At 56.8% G+C, this 18,796-nt stretch overlaps 6 protein-coding genes across 6 annotated transcripts; 5 read left to right on the top strand and 1 right to left on the bottom strand.

The window, feature by feature from the left end:
• The first annotated feature begins 482 nt into the window (after nt 1-482).
• THITE_2114103 (uncharacterized protein) lies at nt 483-3,791 on the top strand. The gene is made up of 9 exons (XM_003652474.1): nt 483-702; nt 932-1,086; nt 1,255-1,311; nt 1,366-1,486; nt 1,540-2,006; nt 2,165-2,167; nt 2,521-2,540; nt 2,614-3,110; nt 3,177-3,791. Exons 1-9 carry the CDS (start codon nt 631-633, stop codon nt 3,438-3,440), a joined length of 1,656 nt encoding a protein of 551 aa, XP_003652522.1. The 5' UTR covers nt 483-630; the 3' UTR covers nt 3,441-3,791.
• A 287-nt stretch (nt 3,792-4,078) lies between these two features.
• On the top strand, nt 4,079-6,623 carry THITE_2114110 (uncharacterized protein). The gene is made up of 4 exons (XM_003652475.1): nt 4,079-4,452; nt 5,135-5,232; nt 5,458-6,177; nt 6,250-6,623. The coding sequence occupies exons 1-4, from the start codon at nt 4,377-4,379 to the stop codon at nt 6,379-6,381; spliced, it is 1,026 nt and encodes a 341-aa protein (XP_003652523.1). The 5' UTR covers nt 4,079-4,376; the 3' UTR covers nt 6,382-6,623.
• A 4,325-nt stretch (nt 6,624-10,948) lies between these two features.
• THITE_2114114 (uncharacterized protein) lies at nt 10,949-13,232 on the top strand. Its single transcript, XM_003652476.1, has 2 exons — nt 10,949-11,020; nt 11,178-13,232. Exon 2 carries the CDS (start codon nt 11,202-11,204, stop codon nt 13,077-13,079), a length of 1,878 nt encoding a protein of 625 aa, XP_003652524.1. The 5' UTR covers nt 10,949-11,020; nt 11,178-11,201; the 3' UTR covers nt 13,080-13,232.
• Nucleotides 13,233-13,664: 432 nt separating this feature from the next.
• On the bottom strand, nt 13,665-14,679 carry THITE_67248 (60S ribosomal protein L11). The gene is made up of 3 exons (XM_003652477.1): nt 14,613-14,679; nt 14,419-14,557; nt 13,665-14,340 (listed from the first exon to the last, which is right to left on the bottom strand). The coding sequence occupies exons 1-3, from the start codon at nt 14,613-14,615 to the stop codon at nt 13,964-13,966; spliced, it is 519 nt and encodes a 172-aa protein (XP_003652525.1). The 5' UTR covers nt 14,616-14,679; the 3' UTR covers nt 13,665-13,963.
• Nucleotides 14,680-14,860: 181 nt separating this feature from the next.
• On the top strand, nt 14,861-16,229 carry THITE_2114118 (uncharacterized protein). Its single transcript, XM_003652478.1, has 5 exons — nt 14,861-15,072; nt 15,161-15,169; nt 15,241-15,294; nt 15,352-15,763; nt 15,815-16,229. The coding sequence occupies exons 1-5, from the start codon at nt 15,043-15,045 to the stop codon at nt 15,943-15,945; spliced, it is 636 nt and encodes a 211-aa protein (XP_003652526.1). The 5' UTR covers nt 14,861-15,042; the 3' UTR covers nt 15,946-16,229.
• THITE_2114120 (uncharacterized protein) lies at nt 16,230-17,726 on the top strand. Its single transcript, XM_003652479.1, has 3 exons — nt 16,230-16,528; nt 16,809-16,881; nt 17,101-17,726. Exons 1-3 carry the CDS (start codon nt 16,456-16,458, stop codon nt 17,363-17,365), a joined length of 411 nt encoding a protein of 136 aa, XP_003652527.1. The 5' UTR covers nt 16,230-16,455; the 3' UTR covers nt 17,366-17,726.
• Nucleotides 17,727-18,796: the final 1,070 nt, after the last annotated feature.

Raw genomic sequence — 18,796 nt, forward strand, 5'->3', positions numbered from 1 at the left:
CGAGGATAGAAACGTTGGTGAATCTCATTAACGAACTGTAGACAGGAAATTGGAATAAATTGTCGCCGGTGGTTTGAGAATATGAATTATGTGCGCTGTGAGACTTGACACCGCTCGTCCGTTCTATGGAGAAGCCAGAGCTTCAGTTTGCGATGTTACTCCGGGATTACCCGGAGCGCCAGGAGCCGTCGGAAACAAAAGAAGAAAGAAAGAGGGGGGAAATGAAAGAATAAACAACAGGAATGAAATAGAGAAGAAAGAAAGAATGAAGGAAGGAAAGAATTCTTGTGAGCCAGCAAGCAACCGAGTACTGCGAAAGATGGGGTGTTGTTCTCCGGGGCTTGTTGGAGCTGTTGCACGCCTGTAGCACTTCCGTTTTGAATGTTGCCAGGTGGAGTTGCTCGGGAGGCTTTGGGTGAGCAAAATTCTATCCGCCCGCTGATTGGCCGTTGCTGAGCTCGAGACCCGCCGTCCGCTCCAACCAAAGGCCGACCAGCCCTTCTCGACAATTTTCCTCACGTCGGCTCCCCAAACTTCCATCAACCACTCGTCTCAATCTCCCCTCCCGCAATTGCAAGCCGCTTGCAATTGCCTTTCCTCGACCCAAGAGGCGCCACATCCCTCTCCAAGATGTTCAGGAACGCCCTCCGACAGAGCACTCGCGCCGTCGGCGCCCTCTCTGCCACGAGCAGAGTCGCCGCAGTGAGTGCACCTCCGCCCGCCCGACCGATCCTGATCCCCCAATGCCATCGACCGTTGCTTCGAGCCCATCTCAATCGGCCCTGCACACGCTTGTGAAGCTCAATTGAGCTTGGTGCCGGCAACGCCTGGTCTTTTGGCGAGCACCGGGAGCGCGGGGCGGGAGCTGCTCCAATTTTGCCTTCGCATTTGGCGCGTCCTCGGGCTTCGGCTTGGCTAACTGGTCCGACAGCGAAATGCCGCACCCGCCGTCTCTGCCATCCAAGCCCGCACCTACGCCGATGCCAAGGCCTCCCCGACCGAGGTCTCGTCCATTCTCGAGCAGAGAATCCGCGGCGTCCAGGAGGAGGCCGGCCTTGCCGAGACCGGCCGTGTCCTGTCTGTCGGGTACGTGTTGCGACTTTAGGAATCTTGGCGAAGGGCAACAACACTTGAACCTGATGGCGTAGCGCGGGTATCAATGCGCGGCCGGGTGCTAGTGGGGTTACTTGTCGAGACGGCGATGGCGATGCATGGCGATTGCGGAAGTGCGGTGCTGACTGCGGATGATACTAGTGATGGTATCGCCCGTGTGCACGGTATGGCCAACGTCCAGGCCGAGGAGCTTGTCGAGTAGGTCGCGCCCGCCCTTGCGCTGCTTCCGCAACTGGAGTTAACCCGCCGTAGGTTTGCCTCCGGTGTCAAGGGCATGTGCATGAACCTCGAGGCCGGCCAGGTTGGTGTCGTGCTTTTCGGTTCCGACCGTCTCGTCAAGGAGGGCGAGACTGTCAAGCGTACCGGCGAAATCGTGAGTCTACCGACTGCAGCGGTCCGCCGAGCCTGTGTATCTAACTCCGCCAGGTCGATGTCCCGGTCGGTCCTGAGCTTCTCGGCCGTGTTGTTGATGCCCTCGGCAACCCCATCGATGGCAAGGGTCCCATCAACACCAAGGAGAAGCGCCGTGCGCAGCTCAAGGCCCCCGGCATTCTCCCCCGCCGTTCCGTCAACCAGCCCGTGCAGACCGGTCTCAAGTCTGTCGACGCCATGGTGCCCATCGGTCGTGGTCAGCGTGAGCTGATCATTGGTGACCGTCAAACCGGCAAGACTGCCGTCGCTCTGGACGCCATACTCAACCAGAAGCGGTGGAACAACGGCACCGACGAGAGCAAGAAGCTCTACTGCATCTACGTCGCTGTCGGCCAGAAGCGTTCTACCGTCGCCCAGCTCGTCAAGACTCTCGAGGAGAACGACGCCATGAAGTACTCGATCGTTGTCGCCGCCACCGCCTCAGAGGCTGCTCCTCTGCAGTACATTGCTCCTTTCACTGGTACAGTCTTTCCCTTCCTTGTGTCTTTTTTCTTTTCTTTTTCTTTTTTCTTTTTTTGTCTTTTTTTCTTTTCTTTTTTTTCTTTTTTTGTCTTTTTTCTTTTCTTTTTCTTTTTCTTTTTTCTTTTTCTTTCTTTTTTTTTTCACAACCATCCTGTCCTGCTCCTACTCATGTGTCGCACCTTTTTGTCGCACCTTTTTCTGGCAGGACAAGATGGCGGAGCAAAAGTGGGGTCGGACAATCCACCACGACGAACCGACGCCACGAGTCGAGGACAGAACTTCTGTCACTCTTTCGCTTTACCACATATTCGGCCATATCTTCATCTCGTTGCTAACTCTTGCTAACTCTTACTCTCATATAGGCGCGTACGTTACCGTTACACCCGAGCTTTTGCCGGTTATGGTTTCGGGTGGCTCTTTGTTGCTCCCGAGACCACCCCCCTGTTCCCCAGTTGCTCCCTATGTCTCGATTCAAGAAAAGGAAAGCTAACTTGCGTTGTTTTACCATGAAAGTTCAATCGGGGAGTGGTTCAGTCAGTTTTTCCCTCGCCGGATTCTTTCCGGAACTCGTGAAAACGGGACGAAAATAGCTGACATCGTTGGCAGGGGACAACGGCAAGCACTCGCTGGTCATCTACGACGATCTGTCCAAGCAGGCCGTGGCCTACCGTCAGATGTCACTGCTGCTGCGTCGTCCCCCCGGACGTGAGGCCTACCCCGGTGACGTCTTCTACCTCCACTCTCGTCTGCTCGAGCGTGCCGCCAAGATGAACGACAAGCACGGCGGCGGCTCCATGACTGCCCTCCCCATCATTGAGACCCAGGGTGGTGATGTGTCTGCCTACATTCCCACCAACGTTATTTCCATCACGGACGGCCAGATCTTCCTGGAGTCTGAGCTCTTCTACAAGGGTGTCCGCCCGGCCATCAACGTCGGTCTGTCCGTGTCGCGTGTCGGTTCCGCCGCCCAGCTCAAGGCCATGAAGCAAGTCGCCGGCTCCCTGAAGCTCTTCTTGGCTCAGTACCGTGAGGTCGCTGCCTTCGCCCAGTTCGGCTCGGATCTCGATGCCGCCACCAAGCAGACCCTCGCCCGTGGTGAGCGGGTAAGTTTCCTCCCTTCGGCTGCCCATCGAGAAAAGGTGACGGATGCTGACTCTGACTGCCTGCAGTTGACCGAGCTTCTCAAGCAGAAGCAGTACTCGCCCATGGCCGTCAACGAGATGGTTCCCCTTATCTTCGCCGGTGTCAACGGCTACCTCGACTCGGTCCCCGTCAACAAGATCCTCCAGTGGGAGGCTGACTTCCTTGCCCACCTCAAGACCAACGAGGCCGACCTGATGGCTACGATTGACAAGGAGGGTGCCATCAGCAAGGAGCTCGAGGCCAGGTTGAGGGAGATCATCCAGAACTTCACCAAGAGCTTCCTGGGTTAATTTGCACGTAATTTAAAGCGCTCCCGAGGATCGACGGGGGGTTAGCCGACGATAAAGACGGAGGATGTCCATATCGCATCGGGGCCGTGTGTTTCTAGAGCAGGGGGGTTTCCGTCTTTCGTGTGCTGGATGAGCAAGGACGCGCGCGGAGGGGAGTGTTCTCCCGTCAAATCCATTGTAAAATAGAGCGAAGACTCAATCAAGCACTCGATTCCTTTTGTCCTCGAAAGTTGAGGGTTTCTGAAGGCTGGGTGCCGTCCGAGCCGGAGAGTTGCGTCGGGTCTGGCCGTTGCTGCGGGTGAGTGGGGCCCGGCCGAGTAACGATTCCGGATGGGAACAGCGGCTGGTGACATCACGGGCCTTGTCTCCCTTCTTTTCATGTGCGATCCAGGCACGTAAACCGAGCTTGAGTACTCATTGATTTGGACTCCTCGGTCCGCAGCTCGCTATTGCCCTCTCCTAGGCACCTTTTAAACGCTGATAAGCGTATGTGTTTCGCCTGCCCTACTTGGTCGAGCTTCTCACAGGTAAGCATCCGCATCCCCCGCCCGCATTCCAGCGTGATGTCGAGTTCAACCTCTGGATCCAACTCGAGTCAACACCTCTCGGTTCACCCCGTCAACCCACCCAAACATCTGGCAGTCCCCCAGAAGGGCCCCTCTTTGTCATTTGTGATTGCTGATCAGGCGCCGGCTAGTACCTTCTTAGTTCTCTCTATCAAAAGGTAGTCCCGTTCCTCATACAACACCGGGATATCCCTCTTTGCTCTCTAGCTACTCGACTGCTCGCCAGCCTGCCAGCCAGCCCACCTCATCTTTCCGGCTCATGCGATATTCTTTATCTAACTTGAGCCTCGTTAAAAGGATACCGAATAAGCGGGAGATGCCCTCCCCTTCGTCGTCCTCCAGCTCTGCTGTGCCTGCTTCTCCTCCCAACATGTCGGCCTCGACCAGGGAGATGCTGGCGCGCGTGCGGCAGATGGTGCCGCCTTTGTTAGAGAAGTTTCATAAAGGTGTGTCTTGGTCTGTTTTCTTTTCTCTTTTCTCTTTTCTATTCTCCTTTCTTTTCTCCTCCCTCTTCTCTTCTGTTTTTCCCCTCTTTTTTCCTCTATTCTTCTTTCTACTCTCTTCTTTCTATTCTCTATTTTTCTCTTCTCCTTTCTTTTCTCCTCTCTGTTCTCCTTTCTGTTCCCTATTCTGTTCTCTTTCTGTTCTCCTTCCTCTTTTCCTTTCTGTTCTCCCTTCTTTGCTCCCTTCTTTTCTCCTTTTTGTTCTCTTTTCTGTTCTCTTTTCTATTCTCCTTTCTGTTCTCCTTGCTGTTCTCATTTCTGTTCTCTTTTCTTTTCCTTTCCTTTTCTCTTTGCTTTCTCTCTCTTTTCTGTTGTATTCTTCTTTCTGTTTTCATTTTTCTTCTTCTCTTCTTTTCTTTTTTCCTTGCCCTTCCCCTTCCCCTTCCCCCTTTCCTTTTCCTCTTCCTTTTCCTTTCCTTTACCTTTTCTTTCCTTTTCCTTCCCTCTCCTTACCTTTTTTTTCTGTCTGTTTTGTGTTCTTGATTCATCTGGAGGTTGGAAGTGGCGTGTGCCTGGGGAAAGTGGTGGGTGGTGGACTGGACTGACTGGCTGGCTGCTGTTGCTGCTGCTGCTGATGATGATGATGATGGTGAGGATGGTGGGCTAACGGAACGGGTGATCGTAGGCCAACTGGGACGTGTCGCGGTCATTGGGGGCAGTGAAGACTACACTGGCGCGCCGTACTTCTCGGCTATGGCGAGCGCACGATTGGGATGTGATATGGTAGGTGACTTTCCTCTTTTCTCCCTTCTTGGTCCGGCGGGGTGTTTTGCTTGGTTGTCATTTCTGGTGGAGTGGAACATGGACAGAAAGGAGAGTGGAAAGGATGGGAAATGGGATAGCTGCCTGCTCTCACTTGTGTGCAAGGGGATACTCGAAATTACCCTGCTCCCTACGCTTCAACCCCCTGAGAGAATCTCGACAGCGAGACACTAACCCCCCTCCCAGTCCCACGTCATCTGCACCCCGTCCGCCGCCACCGTGATCAAGTCATACTCTCCCAACCTGATGGTTCACCCGCTGATGCGTTCGTCGCCCTCGTCTACCTCGGCACCCGTCACGTCATCCTCGGGCGCCGACACCGACGCGCAGCAGATCGCCGCGCGCATCGTCCCCATGCTCGACCGGCTGCACGTGCTAGTCATCGGGCCCGGGCTGGGGCGCGACCCGCTGATGCAGGACACGTGCGCGCTGGTGATCCGCGCGGCGCGCGACCGGGGCATGCCGATGGTGCTGGACGCCGACGCGCTGCTGCTGGTGCAGCGCGAGCCGGACCTGGTGCGCGGCTACCGGCTGGCCGTGTTGACGCCGAACGTGGTCGAGTTCGGGCGGCTGACGCGCGCGCTGGGCGTCGACGAGCAGGTCAGGGCCGCTGCGCAGCAGAGCGAGACGGCCAAGGTAGAGGCGCTGGCGAAGGCGCTTGGTGGGGTCATGATCGTGCAGAAGGGGCCCAAGGATCAGATTAGCGACGGGAAGGTGACGTTCACGGTGGATTTGGAAGGGGGGAGGAAGAGGAGTGGCGGGCAGGGGGATACGCTGACGGGGAGCATCGCTACGTTTCTCGGGTGGAGGAAGGCGTATCTAGATGGGATCTGGGAGACGGGGAAGCAGCTGAAGGAGGAGGAGCTGGTTGGTCTCGCGGCGTTCGGGGGCAGTGCGATTACGCGGGTGAGCAGCAGTCCCCTGCGCTCCTTCTCTGCTACGGAACGTTCACTGGATGACTGACGTGCGTCAAATCAGGAGTGCTCACGCCTGGCTTTTGCCAAGAAGGGCCGGAGCCTGCAGGCCAGCGATCTCACCGACGAGGTGCACACGGCCTTCCTGAACCTCTTCGGGGAGGTGGGCGAGGACGGCAGCGGTGCGAGACTCTGATCTACCGTTGCTCATCATCTACGACCCCGTGTGGCACCCGGGTATGCTGCTCTACGCGGCTGCGGGAAAGGGAGATCGCCTCGCCGTCATCTCCGCGAGTCACCGTGCTTCAGCCCAGTTCCTTCCATCTCGGCCGACCCGGGTGGGCGTACATGTACATACATACATGCGCATCCGCTCCGTGCTGCACGACCGGGTTTTCGCAGCTGCGAGTGCGCACAGACGGAGAGTAAGCCATTTCCTGTGTCCCTGGAGGTCCTCGTTGACGGCCCTGGGTAGCGGAGAGAGCAGTTATCGCGATTAATGTCGAGAGTACAATTATCAGGGGGGGGAGGAAAACAGAGCTCGTTTTAATCCTTCGGCCGACCTTTTTCCTATACTGGCCATCCCGGGTTGCCAAGCAGGCATGCAAAAGCAAACAAACAGGGCGGAGATAGGCCTGGGACTCGGGAAGACGAGAAGACTGACCCACGGACGAGCCCGGTTACACCCGTATATTGAGGGGAAGCACACCAGATCGTGCTGCAGGTAGCCTCGGGGAGATCGCTCCGGCAGCAGTGCCAAGCTGCCCTGTGCTCAGCTGACTCCGGCGTAATCTGACAGCAGAGAGTCCAGACTCACGATTCCCACGCAATTCGCCAAGCTCGTTGGACGCCATAACTTGGCACATCGCTCGGCAGTTGTAGCCAACGTCCGTGAGGATTGGCCTACTGCCGCAAGGGATTCGCGTCTGTCTGTCCTATGTAGATTTGGTGTACACTAGACGAATGTTGGGTGTGGTGGTCTTCAGGGCTTGCTTCTGCTCTCTCTTCTGGCTGCACGTGTGCGCTCACGTTGTTCCACACAGCCTGAATCACCAGCCTCCGCCGACCGCTGAGGGAGCGCCGCCGTTGTTGATCCTTACCCGGTAACTAACGTGTAGCAGCCGTATGGTGGGATGTGGGGGGCGGTCAACCTGAGAAGCGATGGGTCCAAGGGATGGCGCGTCTTACTCCAGCCCAAACGGGCAACGCACGCACATGAGAAGGGACGAGAGGATGAGACATGCGTAGGCCAAAAGGAGTGTAGTCCAAGGGACCCATTGGGCCCACGCCGATCCGGCATCCGCGCCCCGAAAGCCGGCTTTTGGAACCTCAGGATGGAGCTACACTACGTCCAAACTCCACACTTGGGCGGGGTAGCTGATGTGATAACGTTCGTTCTTTGCAGCCGTGATTCGACATGTGCTCAGTCCAACACGCAGTCGTTGGTTGTGTAGTGTAGTTAGTGGAGTGCCGGCCCCTGCGCGCTGTTGTCCCATCCCATGTTGTTCGGCGGGCTGAGTGGGGCTAGAGCCTCCTTGGACCCAGCGAGACGGCAACGGCAGCTTCCCTCGTTCCCGGAGCTAGTGTAGCGATTGGCCCCCTAGTGTCAGGTAGGAACCAGAGCCCAAAGGCTGCGGAGGTTGGTGTACCCGAGCTGTTCGGAGCCGAGGCATTCCGTGGTACGGAGTATTCCTCATTCCATCGAGCAGTCTTGTTTAGAAGAGGTGATGGTCCGAAAAGACTGAGAATCAAGGATTTCCCAGCCCGTTCTTTACTAGCTGGTGCCAGTACGCAGTATGCCAACCGGCGTGTTTGGGAGAGCCCAGCGTTGGTACTGTACATGTGTACAAATATCCGGCCTGGTAACGGTAGGTCGCCGATGCGTTCGGCGTGCTTCTCCCAAGAAGCAAGTCGTGCAGGATTGCACCAATCCAGGGCCCGTTCTTGTTGGCCGCGACCTCTTTCAGCCGTACCGGCCGGAAAACAAGTCGGGGAACGGGGCAGCGCGCCATATGTACGACTTCCCGTTGTGATCCGCAATACTGCGTAAGAAGCAAGAATTCGGAGGGATCCGTTCGAGATTGGGGTTTGGAGCTTGCACACCGCAATACAGGTCGTAGTTACCACAGTATGGAGTTAGCGTCGCTGCGGCACGAGAGACCGCTCACACCGCTGCCCGTTGCAAACAAAATCGGATGTGACCAAAGAGGCATACTGTGTAATGCGTCTGTTGCCTCTGAAGCCTCTGAAAACCTGGAGGTGATGCCGGGAGAGTGATTGGAGACAGGATTTATGGCGTCGAGACCTGCATGAGCCACTGGGGCTGGATCTTAAAGAGGTCCCGCCAAGACTAATTTCGGCCAATTGTCGGCAATGTTTTTACAGCGTCAGTACCCCGCCAAGACCGCCAAGGGGTTTGCACTATCGCCACGGGTTAGCCACGGGTTAGTTCGCCGGGGGTGCGGGGGGCGGCGCCAGCCCCCCGCTGGTTAGGGTGAGGGTTATGGTTAGGGTGAGGGTTATGGTTAGGGTGAGGGTCAAGGTTAGGGTGCGGGTTAACTTCGTTTTCTTTTTTTTTCAATTTGGTTGAGGTTTCACGAAGTTGCTGCTACGAGTCTTTGCAATTCTTCGTTGTTGATGTTGCTCGAAGTCGTGGCGACCCCGCTCCCTCGCGGCAATTTGTAAATACTTGTAAGCGGCAGGTTCCGAAATTAGTCTTGGCGGGACCTCTTTAAGAATAACCCCACTGGGACTCGCCGGCGTTATCATGCAAGGTCGATCACCATTGTGCCACCACCTGTCTCAAACGGGAAAAGCCACGCCTTGCAGGGGAGTAGGTTATTTTTCCAATTCAGACAATTTCAAAAATTGTCGATTCGGCACAGAGCGCCTGCGGTGGGAGTGTAACTAGCACCCCAGAATTCCAGCATCATGCAACTGTCCGAGCTTTGTTTTCTTATTTTTTTTTCCTTCGTTCTCCTTCTTGTGCTGCGTGTGCATCGGCGTCAACGTAATCGAGGCGGCGAGAGAAGCCTCCGAGATCGGGATGCGGAATGGACTGTGAAGCCCATGCCAGAGTTGCCCGACTCCTCTCCCAGGTCATCGCCGAGTGTGAGCTGCAGTCGTTCGTGGACGTCCAAGTTTGGAAAATGTGGGGACAGAAGATGGCTGCGATGTGCCAACTGCCACTAACTAACGTTAAACGGCAGTTCCCTAGACATTTGTGGGGCAAAACTTCCAAGGTTGTTAGCTTGGCATGAAGCTCCGCAGGTGACTGGCCAGCTGACAGGCGACGAATCACATTATTTCAAGCACTTGCCAACCTCCAAGCATTTGCCAACTACCCTTGTCAAAGAGTGCAAGGGAGGAGTGAACGACCTTCCTTTGAAGCCCGTGCGTCTCCTGCTTGTTCCGCTTCGACATCTCGCATCGCCGAATCTGCCTGACTGTTGCTTTTTCTCACCAATTTTTTCTCTCCTCCCAAGCGATGGCAGCTAGTCGTTTGTCAGTCCTTGCGAGTGGATGGAAACCAGCTATCTGATGCCAGGAACCAGAAACCAGAGATCTGCCCCCGTCCGAGGCCCTGGTGGTGTCTCTTTCTGTGTTTGTGTGCTGCCGTTTTTTGCTATCTCCTTTTTGCCGTTGTGGTCGAACCACCCAGCCCTCGTATGTTTACTGTGTGCGGAGTACGGAGTACGGAATACCTTGCAGACGACGGGGTACCCTGCCATCCTCCTACTCGAGGAAAAAGAGCTGCCACTGTGATACAGGGGATAAACCCGACAAGTCATGGATGATAATGGCGGCCCCCCAGAGAGGCTTGGATCACTTGCAGCTCGAGGCCTGCCAGTCGCCGGTTGTGGTCACTTCTGTTCCAAACTGGAAATTGAGAACTGGAAGCTGCGTTCCTATTAGGTACCTGTCATACGCTTCCCAGGATTGCAGATTCCCTGTTTGATACGGCTCCCTTGTCCTCTCCTCGTCTCTTAAGACAGCCGTCAGACAATTCCCCCCCCCCTCCCTCCTTTCTCGTCGACAGTTCGACCTCGAGAAGGCAACGGCCTGCAAGTTCGGATGGCCCTTACCTTCTCTCTCGTGCATCAGCATCCATCAGAACCACGCTCAAAAGCGTGATGCCTTCGTTTTACCCAGCTCATTGGACCTCATTGGACATGATCCTTAGCCCTCTTTTGAACCCCAGGCACCTACCACTACCGTTTCTTTTCCGTTTCTCATGCCTCCCGCTCGGTGGGGGTCAGCCGGAGCCAATTCTCGGTGTTCTCTGTGCCAAACTGCTCGCTGACATGGCCATGCTGCCTCAACAACCGCGATAAGCACAGAGCACCGGTTGCTTTTGTCGGTTCCTTTTGCTGTTAAGTCCAAACCATTTGGGTCCGACCCAAGAGCACGGAATCTGTCGGATGCACTCAAGGCAGTACCAGCCAAGGGATTTATTAAAGCTCGACGGCTGTTGAGGTGCGAGAGCAGGGCCGGACTTCTTCATGAACACCTCGCTGGTGGCCGCTTTTCTCGGACCCCATCCTCCTTTCCGGCCGCATCGACGAACTCCTGCGACCTCCAATTTTCCGTTCAGTTGTGAAATCGGATTCCCGCTTTCCTCCTGCCGTGGAATCACTTTGCCGAACCAACCCGCAGAGGCCGTCATAACCTGTGCTTGATGGCCTTGTATCACCCGTTGCGAAACAAAAAAAAGTTTCGAGGGGTACCGTGGTCAACCACCCACTCGCGGACCACCCGCGCACGCGATTTATATTTCACAATTCATTTCCACCCAGCCAGGTGAAATCTAGGCCGCGTTTTCCACTGCCATTCAAGTAAGTGCTTCTCGAAAATAAGGCGTTTTGGTGGCCGGACCACAGTGAAGTTCACCTCGGCGCCGCGTCTTCCAGTTCCATCTTTCCCTCCACCTCCTCATCTTACTTTACTCGGCCGATTTCCTTCGTGGAATGTTGCTAAGTCTAGTTTTCACAGCGTCGTTTTGACTTCGGAGACACAATGGCGACTGGATTCGAGAAACTCGACAAGCAGCTGGACCGATTGGAAAAGCTCTTCTCCAAGAGGAAGAAATCTGCAGAACCTCAGGGCTCGGCTGTCATCGCGAACAGGCCGGCGACTCCAGTCCCGTTCTTGACCGAGCTGCGCGCAACATCTCAGATGTTTCCACAACCATCATACATCAGGCCTACTTCCTCCCGCATGGTGGCCAGAGAAGAGGTGCTCCTGACCCCGAGCTCGGCCAGGCGGGCTAGGAGCCTGCCAGAGACGCCCAGCACGCCTCGTCTTCCAACCTTGGCGCCGCCATCTGGCCCCGAGAAAACGTCCGGCACTGAAACCTCTGACGATTACCCTCGCGCCAGCTCGCGGCTCTCGCCGCTCGGTCCTGACATCCCTAAGCGGACCTCTTCACTCTTTTCCGGTGGAAGCGCGAATGACACCATGTCGGAGCTCCTCGGCTTCACCTTTCCAGCTGTGCCGAAAGCGGCCACCGCCAGTTCATCGCCAAAGCGGCGTTCCGGATCTTCCTCGAAGTCGATGGCGCGTTCCACCTCACGGTCTGTTTCTCCGAAGGGTCAGGTCAATCGGAGGCAGTACCCTGGTACTGAGGATGGCTTGTCACTTCCTCAGCAGCAAGACAGCCCCATTCAGCAAAATACCGTTCGACGATACAAGTCGTCAAGTTCCCTCCTGTTCCCGGGAGAAAGCCGTCACGGACATCTCGGCCAACCCCTGTCTCCCCGGCTCGCTCCCCTGCCCGAGCCTGGGCTGGATGAGTTGGACAACGGTCACAGCAGCGTGTCCGAGACGCCTAGGAGCTCGTCTGCCTCCCAGACTGCAATCAAAGATTACCGGTCGTTGCGCAAGTGTCGCCGCACGTCCAAGCTTCCAATTGCGAAGCAACCGAGTCAGACCCCTATACTCAAGGAGCCTACCGTGACTGATTTCCTCGCTTTGAGCGACGACGACATCGCCGACGGGCATACGGCCATTCGAGCCCACAATACGATTACCAACCCTCCAGAGTTCGCGCTCCCACCCGATCCTTCGCCGACCGCCACGTCCCGCCTGCCCAAGGCCACTTACCCACTACTCACCCTTTCACCTCCGCTCGCTAGCCGGCCTGCCACTGCTGCGGCCTTGGAGGCGGCCAGGATTGCGTCAAAATTCCATTTCGATCTGGTTTATGTCGTCAATTTGTGGCCAAGCCACGTGAGCCGTCCCAGCCGGTCCTCCCCTCTCAGCGAGTTGTGTGGCACCCCCGTCGCGACATCGGCCCCTCGATCCGCGACACCGTCCCCACCCGCCACGCCTCTTTCCTCCACCTCAGGGGATGATAGCGCATTTGAAGGCCGGGCCTCGCGCCCCCGTTCCAACCAGCGCAGCGGCATGACCGGCCGTCTGCTCGCAGCTTACGGCCTGCCCTCGATCATGTACCCCTTCCGCATTTCCGCACCCGTGCATCAAAAGGTGCTCCGCACCGAAGGATGGCTGGAGTACCGCAACGAGACGGGCGCCCAGGACGAGTTCGCCTGCGGCTACAGCTGCTCGTTCTACACCGGCTACAGCCCGGCCAGGCGGAGCGATGCCGACACCGTCACCACGCCCGACGGGAAGCGTAGGAAGCTTAAGGCCAAGCCCGCCAACCGCGGCATCGTCTTCGCTGCGTTCAGACTGCCTCGCGGAGACGGCTCGCCGGTTGCCAGCGACCCCGACGAGCTCGAGATGCTGGCCAAGGACGCCGAGGCACTCGTCGACATGCTCATCGACACCCACATGACGCACCGGCAGAGGACCTCGCCGGGCACGCCGCGGCGGTGTGCTGGCACCGAGAACGGGCGGGCGCTGAAGCAGGGCCCGCCGCTGGTTGCTCCTTAGCTGGCATGGCATGGCCTCGTTACGGCACCAGTTTTCACCACCAGGGATTGGGCGGTCGCCTGTATCCAGCCGCCGGATTTAGATCGTTTCGTTTGCATCACGTTTCATTCGCGATTGCACGGCTTTGGGACAGTTTCATCGGTCAAAGCCAGCAGACATTTGCGCTTAACAACAGCGCTTTCGAGCTCAAGGTTCATCCCACGTCATCGTCTTCTCTTCTTCTCCCAGACCTCTTCATGGGGAGGCCTTCGTACCAGATCTTTTTGAGATCACTCTCTAGATTTCCCGGGCTATACTAGAGAAAATCACCGCCTGGACACCCAGGCACACGGCGCATCTATCGCGCAAGTTTCCTTTGTTACGAAGAGATGAGCAACACGGAACGGATGGGAGCAGGAGCATTTGCGTGGATCATTGCGTTCTTTAGCTAGTTGGCGTGGATGGCAATACAAAACATGATTTCGTTTCTTCATCAAAGTACTCCTCAATGGGTACACAGGGTGTTCCAACGGCGAATGACGTGCTCAGGCACCTTGCCATCGCCCCCAAGATCACAAGATCAAGCGTGGGCAGCAAGGTCCATCACGGGAATCTAGGGATTGGTTAAGCCGGCATGGGCGCCGGTCGGTCTCTGAGGCCGCGGCTCGACTGAAATCCTCAGATCGAGCACGATTGGAGAGCGAAGACGACTCGCTCAGGTATAGGAGGCTGCTGCATTACACACATGCCCAGATACAAGCCAACGATCCCAATTCGCATGAACCAGCGGATGCATGTCCGCCCCAGAGGTCCCGATTGTGCCAGAGCCTAAAACTCCCCACTCCCTAAAATGCCGTTTTTTAATTCCTCTGTCCACTCGCCCACACCGCCAACCAGCCCACGATTTAGCGGACAATGGCGTCGAAGCGCTGCTTGAACCACTTGATGGTGTCCTCGCGGGTGATGCGGTGGCTGGCGCCGATTCTGCTCTTGCAGCGGCGGCGGCGGGCGACGCGCTCGCCGGGCCGGGTCATGCAGCAGTAGAAGTCCATGCCGTAGATGCCGATGCCCGGGTCGTACTTGATGCCGAGGTCGATGTGCTCGCTGATGCCGAAGCCGAAGTTGCCCGTCTCGCTGAAGTTGCGCCGGCGCAGCTCGTACTCCTTGACCTTGAGCCCGCGCTCGAGGATCTCCTCGGCCTTGGGGCCGCGCACCGTGACGTGCACGGCGATCTTCTCGTTACGGCGGATGCCGAACGTGCGGACCGTGTACCGGGCCTTGCCTGGAGGAGGGGGATCGCCGAGTCAGTGAAAAAGAGAAGCGATCGGTATGGGAAGAGATAAATCGTCGGCAAACGTACTGTAGACCGGGGTCTGACCAGACAGCTGCTCCAGCACCTTGGCAGCACGGGTCAGTCTGTCACCAGACTCGCCGACCGAGATGTTCAGGACGAGCTTCTGGATGCGGAGCTCCCGCATCGGGTTCTGGGCCTTCTCAGACTGTCATCGTGTCAGCAAGACGTAGGCGATTGCAAGTAGTCGGGTCGGATCGTACCATGGCGGCGGTGTTGGTCGATATCTCGGCACTGGGCGACTTGTCGATGGACCAGGAATTTGGAAACACCAGGCTGATTTTCCCCGTCGAGATTTTGAGATTGTGCGTGTGGGGAATGGCTTGCCTGCCAGCGATAAGCGAATGGAGCATGGTGGGGGACAAGCTCTGTGGCTTAAATGCCTAAAAATGTGGCTGAGCAGCTACAGTTTGAGGCTGGAGCGTCCGAGCTCCCTCAGCCTTGCATTCAAATTTCCAGGTCGGCTTGCCGCCTTCCAGTGCCCCATCAACCAACCGCTGCGAGTCACTTTGAAGCCTCTCCACGAAGAGCAACGAAGAGACCGCAACCGACGGAGTTGAGAAACTCCGTCTTGACCAAAAACCAAATTTTTGCACGCCTGAAGAAGCTACACTGTAGCATCTTGCTGCCAAAATGTCGGCGACAAACAAGCAAGGCAAGATGGTGAGTACGAGCACCCCGTCGACTGCGCGTTGCTTTACCTCCCTCCATGTTGACATCGAAACGCTGACAAGGCGCGCAATGTTTCCAGGCCGGTTACGTACGTACCTTATCCCACATCTAGCGGTGTACATAACGATACGGAAGAAGTAACCATCTCTTCTTTTCTAGATCAACTACCGGATGCGCGTCACCTTGAATGATGGCCGCCAGATGACCGGTCAGGTGAGTTGTTCTGGCCTTGTCAACTGCTTTGGAATGTTGCTGACTTGCTTTTGGCAGATGCTGGCATTTGACAAGCACATGAACCTCGTCCTTGCCGATACCGAAGAGTTTCGCCGAACCAAGCGCAAACAGAGCAAGCCGGCTGCCCCCGGCGCGTCGTCCGCGGCGGCCCAGGTCATTGAGCAGGAAGAGAAGCGGACGTTGGGTTTGACGATTGTTCGAGGCGCACACATTGTGTCGCTCTCGGTCGAATCTCCCCCTCCCGCAGATCCCAGCGCGCGCCTGGGCAAGACGACAAGTGCCGGCATCGCGACGACACTCACCGCTGGACCCGGCGTTGCGCGGCCTGCCGGCCGTGGTGCGGCTGCTCCGATCTCTCTTGCCGGCCCTGCTGCTGGTGTTGGAGGGGCTGCTCCTCCTCCCTTCCCGGGTTTCCCGGGTGCCCCTGGGTTTCCTGGTCGCGGTGGCCGTAAGTACAGTGGCTTGTTAACCCTCCATTCTTGTGCTAACTAGGCAATAGCTGCACCACCTGGGTTTGGCGGTCCTTTTCCTCCTCCGGCTGGCTTCCCCGGTGCTCCTGGTTTCGCTCCTCCCGGTTTCCCACCCGGCGGGGCCCCGCCGCCGGGTTTCAACCCGCCGCCGCGGAGATGAGCACCGTTGGCTTTGGTTTACGTCACTAATACCCCGGTTACGCCCCGCCGCATACATCTCGACGGAGTGATTTCGACGAACTTACTACGACACGTGGTGTCCGAGATTGCGTTGGGCATTTGTATCAGACTTTTCAAGAATGGTTGGGTTGGGCGGCGTTAAGGGGTTAACCATGAAATTTGCGGCTTGGGGTGAATTGCAGCGTTGTTGAAGCCATTGGGGTAGACCCGGTCTTCTTGAAAAAGCTGGAGGACGAATAAACAAGGCGCTTCCTACACTTCTCAAGCACCTACTGAAGGCATCATTGTTGTTGAGTTCCTCCGCCATGTGTCTTTGCATCATCAATTAAAGCCGGACCTTCCGGGGCCGGGGGTCCGTGCGGGAATCTCCGAAAGCCCCCAATTTTCTTCCCAAGGCCAGCTTCTCCGATTTGGAAGCTAAAACCCCCAATCCATCGAGCAGCGTTACCGCGACGAAGGCAACGACAACGCCAACGACACATCGTCCAAAATGGCCGCCTTTGTCAAAGCGATCAACGCCAAAATCAGGGCACACCCCGTCCTGAATTATGTCTGCTCCACACGTGAGTTCTTGCCGTTTTCTGCGACGAGCTCCAACTAGTTCAAATGACTTGGGCCGGTGATCGGACAGACGCCGGTCGGTGACGTTGGACTGCTGGTCCTCAAAGAGCATTGCACCCTGCTAGAGGTTTTTGCGGTCGCGCACGACGTCCGATGCGCGCCTTGAGCAGCGGCGCGTGACATTGTCGCGCCGGCGATGTTGCGGAGAGCCAATTGCTGCGTTCCGGACACCACGGCCGTGGCGCCGAAGGTTCCAGCTGTGACTAACCGGACCGACGACAGATTTCTGGGGGCCCGTCTCCAACTTCGGCATCCCCGTCGCCGCGGTCATGGACACACAAAAGAGTCCCGAGCTGTACGTTTAGCTTCCCTCTTGCTCCCCTTCCGCCCAACCGCCCTGAAGCCCATATCGATGCGAAAGCCCCGTTGTCGTGACTCGAACTCGGCCATATACGCCCATGAACACTTCAACCCTCCGCCCCGCCCCCCGCCCCCCAGTTTCTCTTCCCACCTGTCCAAACATTCCCATCATGTAACCAACCAACTAACTAACCAACCCGCCTCCGCGCCGCAGAATTTCCGGCCCGATGACGTTCGCCCTCTGCGTCTACTCGGCGACCTTCATGCGCTACGCGCTCGCCGTCACCCCCAAGAACTACCTGCTCTTCCTCTGCCACTTCGTCAACGAGGGCGCCCAGCTCACCCAGGGCTACCGCTACCTGCAGTGGACGCAGTGGGGCGGGCGCGAGAAGGCCGCCCTCGCCGGCGCCGTCACGGACTTCAAGGAGAAGGCGGCCCAGGTGGAGGACAAGGGGAAGGAGATGGTCGGGAAGAAATAGGGGTCGCGTCGGGAGAGGAGGATAGGGGGTGAGGATGGAAAGGGCTGGGAACGGGTTGCGCAGCGTGTCAGGCTGGGCGTCTGTTGAGGGGTGGGAGGTTTGGTTGAGCGAAGGCCTGGCGTAACGGCCTGTTTCGCTTTCCCCGTATCCTGCAAACAGGAGTGCGGTATCAGCTGGCGCGGGGAAGTTTATCTGAGCAGGCGGTCGAAATCGGCCGGGTGGTGTGTTGCGGGCCGGGCTGTACGATCAAGCGAGGCGCGCTGAGTTGGGCTCGCATCAATGCGACGGAGTCGTGGATGTCTTATGTTGCTCAGGTCTGGTCGGCTCCATTTCTAATCAGATGGTGTGAGACTGGGTGGGCAATATAGGTGCCCGATGTCAAGGTGTTCGTTTAGACTTTGCCTCTAGACAGCAGAGCGGCATTGGCTTACCAAGACGGTGGTAAGGGATAAGGATGGTTTAATTCCTTGAGGTATCTTTTCGGGTCATGTTCTCTCTTCTGATCGCGTCCTCCTTCGGGGAGAGGGGCGCAAGGCGGTGTCATCCGGGGCAGAACGAGAGGAGCGGCTGTGTTGGCTTTGCAGCACTGTCACTGTATTGTTGGCAGAGACCGTTGGATTAGAGACGCGTCGAGGAACATAGGTAAGCAATCCCACCCCGGTATATGACTGGCCAAGGATGGGCGAATCTTGCTTGGTCCACCTGATATAACCGGCTCTCTGTTAGCGAAGAATGATCGCTCCATTAGGGACTTTATCTACTATATTGATCTTTGTTCGACCCGTCACTCCCCCAGGGAACCGAGCACACCATTCTCGGCAGTTTGACGCTTTCCCGCAATATGACGGAGATTGGATGCGACCAGAGTCAATGCCGTGGAGAAGCCAAGCTGCCTTCTTGAACCTCAGTTTGTTGGTCAAGCAGGAAATGCACCGCGCACAATCAGACTCAGCCTGGCGAGCCCACCCTGATTTTGAGTGATGAACTCCCCTGATTTGGTATGGCCATGCGAGAGGCAACTTTGACATAACATGCGGGACGTTGCTCCGGACGTTTAGCATTCACTGAAGATAGAATGCCTTTTGGTCAGTCACAAGGACTTCAAGGAGGTGGAAGCATACCCAGGTACTTCGGCGCGCTGTGTGGTATCATCGTGGGAGGAAGCGAAAGGAGCTCAAAATGCAGCAACTTGAACTGAGAAGCGATGGTAAGGGTTAGGGTTGTGGCTCTCATGTGACAATCCTCGGAGTCCTGAGAAGATAGGTATCCTCCGAACACTCAAATTAACCGTCTAAACTTTACCCAGAGTTGCTGTGTCGGTAAATAAACTCAAGGGGCCCCCACGCTCCTCTGCAATCACTCACCAAATCGACATTGGATCCATCTCACTGGCGTTGCAACCCCCGCCAAACCCGGACCTCGGCCGTTTTC

The sequence above is a fragment of the Thermothielavioides terrestris genome, chromosome 2 (assembly GCF_000226115.1).
Source record: "Thermothielavioides terrestris NRRL 8126 chromosome 2, complete sequence".
NCBI classification, from domain to species: domain Eukaryota; kingdom Fungi; phylum Ascomycota; class Sordariomycetes; order Sordariales; family Chaetomiaceae; genus Thermothielavioides; species Thermothielavioides terrestris.

Coding starts and splice junctions, on each gene's coding strand:
- THITE_2114114 (XM_003652476.1), top strand. CDS start 11,202: ATGGCGACTGGATTCGAGAAACTCGACAAGCAGCTGGACCGATTGGAA.
- THITE_2114118 (XM_003652478.1), top strand. CDS start 15,043: ATGTCGGCGACAAACAAGCAAGGCAAGATG. Junction 15,295..15,351: donor GCCGCCAGATGACCGGTCAG/GTGAGTTGTTCT, acceptor TGCTTTTGGCAG/ATGCTGGCATTTGACAAGCA. Junction 15,764..15,814: donor GTTTCCTGGTCGCGGTGGCC/GTAAGTACAGTG, acceptor ACTAGGCAATAG/CTGCACCACCTGGGTTTGGC.
- THITE_2114110 (XM_003652475.1), top strand. CDS start 4,377: ATGTCGGCCTCGACCAGGGAGATGCTGGCGCGCGTGCGGCAGATGGTG. Junction 4,453..5,134: donor GTTAGAGAAGTTTCATAAAG/GTGTGTCTTGGT, acceptor GGGTGATCGTAG/GCCAACTGGGACGTGTCGCG. Junction 6,178..6,249: donor GGGGCAGTGCGATTACGCGG/GTGAGCAGCAGT, acceptor GCGTCAAATCAG/GAGTGCTCACGCCTGGCTTT.
- THITE_2114120 (XM_003652479.1), top strand. CDS start 16,456: ATGGCCGCCTTTGTCAAAGCGATCAACGCCAAAATCAGGGCACACCCC. Junction 16,529..16,808: donor GAATTATGTCTGCTCCACAC/GTGAGTTCTTGC, acceptor GACCGACGACAG/ATTTCTGGGGGCCCGTCTCC. Junction 16,882..17,100: donor ACACAAAAGAGTCCCGAGCT/GTACGTTTAGCT, acceptor TCCGCGCCGCAG/AATTTCCGGCCCGATGACGT.
- THITE_2114103 (XM_003652474.1), top strand. CDS start 631: ATGTTCAGGAACGCCCTCCGACAGAGCACTCGCGCCGTCGGCGCCCTC. Junction 1,312..1,365: donor CAGGCCGAGGAGCTTGTCGA/GTAGGTCGCGCC, acceptor AACCCGCCGTAG/GTTTGCCTCCGGTGTCAAGG. Junction 3,111..3,176: donor CCCTCGCCCGTGGTGAGCGG/GTAAGTTTCCTC, acceptor GACTGCCTGCAG/TTGACCGAGCTTCTCAAGCA.
- THITE_67248 (XM_003652477.1), bottom strand. Junction 14,341..14,418: donor TGGTCAGACCCCGGTCTACA/GTACGTTTGCCG, acceptor CCCCTCCTCCAG/GCAAGGCCCGGTACACGGTC.